Genomic DNA, 5,327 nt, shown 5'->3' with positions numbered 1-5,327 from the left:
ACGACAGCGGCAGCCAGACCAAGCCAACCGGGCCTGACGGGCTCGACTAGGCACGGCTCATCAGGCTGGTTAACTAACCGTGTCATGTCGGTCTGCTTATCAGAGGCTCGGCCTACAGCACGGTCCGTAAAGCACAGTGCTGCAAGTCGGCTCAGGCACGTCCACGGCACGTAGTGCAGAAGCGGGTGCGGAGGAACAGCAGGGCATGGGTGGCCAGGGCGGAGTGTGTCGGGGGCACGTCAAGAGGAGGGGGGTGGGGCATGGCGGCAGGGTGGTAGCACGTTAGGGGTGTGGCGGTAGGGGCGCGATGGGCCGGTGGCGTGACAGTAGCTCGACAGGGGCGAGGCGAGGCTGTCGGGGCTTGATGAGACTTAGCCGAACTAGGACGTCAGTCCAAGAACAGTAGCGATCCTCGAGTCGGTCTAGTTAGCCAGTTTTAGCGGCGGCGATACGATGGAGGAAAATATTTCGGACCAAAATATTTGTGCCGAGCAGCATCAAAATTTTCCCTTTTCAGAGGCCAAGGGGCGGCAACTGACAACAAAAAAGGTCAAACTAGGCTGTACTTTTAGCAGTGTGGCCCATTTTCGGCTGTGGCAGGTGGGCGCCTCGTCTTCTCCGACGATCCAAGCCACCCTCAACCAACAGGACATTTGATTTTTTATCATCCTATCATCCGATAGAGTAGTAAATTTATCACTAAATTTATTATTATAAACCCAAGATGACCCGAAAAATTGACACTCTAGAGTAACAAAAAATTAAATATTTGGCAACCAAACGCTGAGCAAAGACTAGAAGGCAGCTCTCTGTCGTGCTCACCTCACCAGTTAAATATTCCGCAACCAACCCCTGACCAAACGCTGAGCAAAGACAAAAGAGGCAGCTCTGTTGGCGTGCTCACCTCACCTCAGCTCCCTTAGCTCCGCTTCACCGCTCGCTTGCTCCAACCTCCAAGCCACCAAGATTTCTCATTTCCGTCAGCGCCTCGATATCTCTCTCTTCCCCGTCCGGAAGGAAAAGCCAAGCAATAGAGGGGTCCAAGGCCAATCATGGCGGAGGAGGCCAAGAACCTCTTCTCCGCTTCAGACGTTGCACTCCACGCGTCCAGGAAGGACTGCTGGGTCGTCATCCATGGCAAGGTCGGGTCGAGGGCAAGCGAAGAGATATATTTTGTGCTTTTCTTCCTGATTCAGTATTCAGTAGGAAAGAGAGAGAGAGAGATCTGGTTTGGTTTGGTTTGATCTGATTCTGTTGGTTCCGTTGTTTGGATACTTGGATTCAGGTGTATGATGTGACCAAGTTCTTGGAGGACCACCCGGGTGGAGAGGATGTGCTCCTCCATGCATCAGGTATGCTAAGATTTTGTTCGCTGTCTTAGCTTTCCTTTCCTCGCTTCATTTTCTTGTTCATGAGTACCAAATCAATTTTTTTGTTGGTTCGATTCCCTCATTTCTGGTGACCACATCAAACCTCTAGCAACCGTGCCACGAGAACTGAATTGATCTGCATGTTAATTTAACTACTGCATGAGAAATCACGTTACAGATTCGTAAACGTGTTCATTTTAGAAAGTAGCAGTTGGGATGGTTCAAAATAAAAATATACTAGAAACTCTCAAATTGCCAATTCATGTTCTTTACTTGTATACGGAAGTCTCATGATCATAGTTTTATCCTTTCGTACCATCCTGTCAATGATGGAATAGGTGGCACTGTCATGATTTTTGCTATATGTCACTAGTAAGCCAATATCGTGTTGCTATTGTTTTATTAATAAGTTTCCAAATCCAATTGTTGGAAAATGAAAAATGCAAGATTTGGGTATCCCAAAGCTGTTGACCAACTGTTAGACAAGTGGTGATGTTAGAAATATGTTGTGAGAGAGACCAATGCATGGAACTTTATATATTTCCTCTGTTTCCAAATGTTGCTTTCCTTTAGGTCAAATCTTCAAGCCTCCCTAGTCATTCTAACTTCGTCATTCCAAATATAACCAGAGCACTGATTCCATGATACTTATACCCTTTAGATTACACGTGTTATTTTGATTGAAGTAAAGAACAAAAACTATAATAATTACACATACGACTTGGATTTGAATTAGATAAATTCAAAATTGGATTTCTTCCAATTATCAGCAAGATGCTAAGCTTGGTTCCCTCTGCCTTTATTAAATTCCTGTAGCCTCTGGGGATGCCACAGAGGCATTTGAAGAGGTGGGACACAGCACATCAGCCATCAGCATGATGGACTGCTACCTGATCGGAAGCATCGAGGGCTATGTGCCTCCGAGCGCATCAAAGGCTACAGATGCTGCGAGTGTCGGTGCACCACCAAATTCCAGGACAATGCAAGGGAACAAAGGCCCTCCTAATCCGAATACCTTCCTGGATTTCCTACTCCCGTTGTTTGTGCTTGGTCTGGCGTTTGCAGCTTGGTATTACCAAACCTTCGTCTCCAAGGGCAATTAATTTCAGTGAGGCTTGGAATTATTGCTCATCATTAGATTGCCAGGGTTGCTTCAGTGATACATTTAAAGAAGTTAAAATTGATCTTACGGTACTTCGTAGTTGAACGATGTTTTTAACTGTTGTTTATGTGGTATGTAGACGAATGAAGACAAAGAATTCGTCGTGTTTTGCTTTATCTTTCAGGAAGTTGTAGGATTTTCCTTGGAAATCCTGTTCCTATTTGTGACAGCAATGCCAGCGCAGAGTTGTATGATTACTGAATGGGAGAAATTGTACATATTTTTGCTTTGAATGATTTTTTTGGGTGAGGATTCATAGTTTTGTGCTGAAAGTTCCAAGTGATATAATACATGTTCACTGTACACATATACTCAAGAGATCACAAGGATGCACTGAGCGACTATCTAGACAATCATATATATATGTTACCTTCTGAACGTGGAAGAGTCCAGGAATTCTCATGTCGTCTACTCAGTTATAGAACTATTGATAATGTAGTAACAAGTACTTCCTCAAGAGTCAAGACAATCCATGATTCTTGTGACGATGGTACAGGAGATGCCTGGGTTCAGAACGACTAAAGAAACAAGCCTCTGTGTTTGTGTACGTAAGCTGGAGGGCTACTTGTATGTGTAGGTGTCATGTGGGGCATTCACTACGGCCGGCCTATCAAGCCCTCAAGGACCAGGAGGCGTGAAGATCATCCAAAAAGTTTGCTGCATTAGTTAGTATCAAGATTTGGTTGTTAGCTTCATATGTGTTAGCATTGTTATCAGGTTGTTAGCTTCAAGATTCAATTGTGAGTTATTTAGCAGAAATCCTCCCTATGTAAGGAAACCAGTGTCATTCAATAAAGGCAAGCAAAAAGATTAGTCCAATTGGTTTGTTCATCTCTATCTGCCTGTTGGGCGCAGTCGCCGATCACGGCGCCACCGCCGTGCCGACAAGGTCCAGGTCTGAGGCCGGTTACCTTCCCACGATTACACCCTTCGCCACCCCCTCTTCCTCCAAGATACCGCTTGCCTGTGACAACTTAGTGTCATATAGCTTTGGTTCTAATTCCATGGAGGCCCTCACCAAAGCCGTTAATGACCTTGCAACTCGCATGGCCGAGTTGTCCAACCAGTTCGCCACCCTAGAGCCACTTGTGCCACTAGCGCAAACCCTCAAGGATCTACTAGACAAGGTCACCATCCTCCAGGCCTCGATGTCCAATGGCGCCGAACAGGTCCAGGCACTGAACCTGGCCATCACCCATCTGGAGAACAGCCACACGCCGCAGAACGACGCCAGGGATTCGCATGATGAGGAAGCCGGCACCATAGGCAAATTCGGAGTCATGGGCAAATCCTCGACCATCCATCGTTTGGCGGCACGCGTTCTTCCCGACCAATCCTCCACGACGACAATGACGACACCCGCTTCCACTCGCGCTACCACAAGCTCAACTTCCCCACGTTCGACGAAAAAGATCCCCTACCGTGGCTTAATCGCTGCGACCAGTTCTTCCATGGTCAACACACACCTGAGGATCGCAAGGTATGTGTCGGTGTATGGAGTATAGGGATACCTTGGCAAAAGGGTCCCCCAAGGAATATAAGAACCAGGGATGCGTATTTGCGAAAAACTGGCCGGTCACATGACCAGGGTAGGAAGTCCCGCGACCAGTACAAGGCTTACGCGACCAGCCTCATTGGGACCTCGCCTGAACCTGCGACCAGCCCCACTGGTCGTAGGGCTGGACCTGACACAAACTGTCCAATCACATTTATTGATATCTACTCAAGTGTTTTTTCCTTCCCTAGATGCATTCCCCTACAAACAAAGTCATGGACGGTACAGAAGGATAGTGTCACGTCCAGTGGCATTAAATGCTATGGGGTAGGGCAGTGTAGACCAGCACGGCGTCGCACAACGGATGGGACAGTGTCAGCAGGCCGGTCAGGCAAGTTGGCATCTCCACATACAAGCGGTAGGCAGAGCACCCGAACAAGATGGCATAACAGCAAAAGATCTACAGCGCATGACGAGGAGATGTATCAAACCCTCAGGGCAAGTGGGCACGCTCTGTCCTCTGTAATGATGGCTTGAGTTAGATATTAGGACGAGAAGGAGTCCTCTGTTTGGACCCACGTGTAATTTCTCCTCCTGTCTCCTATATAAATGGAAGAGGACCTCGTTTATAAGGCAGAAGAAGAAAGAAGCCTGGCAACCAACTAGAAACACCCTCTGTAACCCACTCAGATCCTCCATAAACACAACAACAGGACGTAGGGTTATTATCCTCCAGGAGCCCCTAACTTGTATAACTCCTCGTGTCTCAAAGTTCGTCACACGCACAACTCATCAACTCCCTGTGTTCCCGAAACGTCGTTCACGCACCCACTGTCCAACAAACTCCGGAATCATTGTTAGGGATTAACCCTCGACATTTGGCGCGTCAGGTAGGGGGTGCATTTCATCGTTTCAATAAGTTCAAAGAAAATCGATAAGGCTACCCATGGCCCAATCCACGGCAACCGCGGAGTCCCGTTCTGAGGACCCCGACCGCCGTGAGGTATTCGTCATGGGGTACCATCTGGATGAACCCGGTGTGCTCCAGGCATGGGACACCGAGCCAGAATCCAAGAGCTCTGAGACCCAACATGAGGTATGCATGGCAGAACATGCAGCAAGGGACGCCGGAGGCCCTTCTATCCCGAACGCCGATGGAGAACCTCCGACTATACACCTAGAGGGAAACCAGCTCGGTGCCGGACAGGTAGGCACCTCAGGACAGCCCCCGCATCCCCAATGCCGTCCTGAGGAGCCCCTACACAGAGCGCAGTCTACGGTGGCATCGTCGCCTAGACCA

At 48.3% G+C, this 5,327-nt stretch overlaps 1 protein-coding gene across 1 annotated transcript; it reads left to right on the top strand.

Moving 5' to 3' along the window:
• Positions 1 to 855: 855 nt before the first annotated feature.
• LOC133906716 (uncharacterized) lies at positions 856 to 2,788 on the top strand. The gene is made up of 3 exons (XM_062348690.1): positions 856 to 1,142; positions 1,286 to 1,352; positions 2,187 to 2,788. The coding sequence occupies exons 1-3, from the start codon at positions 1,053 to 1,055 to the stop codon at positions 2,471 to 2,473; spliced, it is 444 nt and encodes a 147-aa protein (XP_062204674.1). The 5' UTR covers positions 856 to 1,052; the 3' UTR covers positions 2,474 to 2,788.
• Positions 2,789 to 5,327: the final 2,539 nt, after the last annotated feature.

This window comes from Phragmites australis, chromosome 23 (assembly GCF_958298935.1).
Source record: "Phragmites australis chromosome 23, lpPhrAust1.1, whole genome shotgun sequence".
NCBI lineage: Eukaryota > Viridiplantae > Streptophyta > Magnoliopsida > Poales > Poaceae > Phragmites > Phragmites australis.
Note: the sequence above shows the minus strand (reverse complement) of the source record. Positions and strands in the feature narration are given on the sequence as shown.

Excerpts from the sequence above, each read along its gene's own strand:
- LOC133906716 (XM_062348690.1), top strand. The coding sequence starts at position 1,053 with ATGGCGGAGGAGGCCAAGAACCTCTTCTCCGCTTCAGACGTTGCACTC. Across the intron at positions 1,143-1,285 it reads GGGTCGTCATCCATGGCAAG|GTGTATGATGTGACCAAGTT; the intron begins GTCGGGTCGAGG and ends ACTTGGATTCAG. Across the intron at positions 1,353-2,186 it reads TGTGCTCCTCCATGCATCAG|CCTCTGGGGATGCCACAGAG; the intron begins GTATGCTAAGAT and ends AAATTCCTGTAG.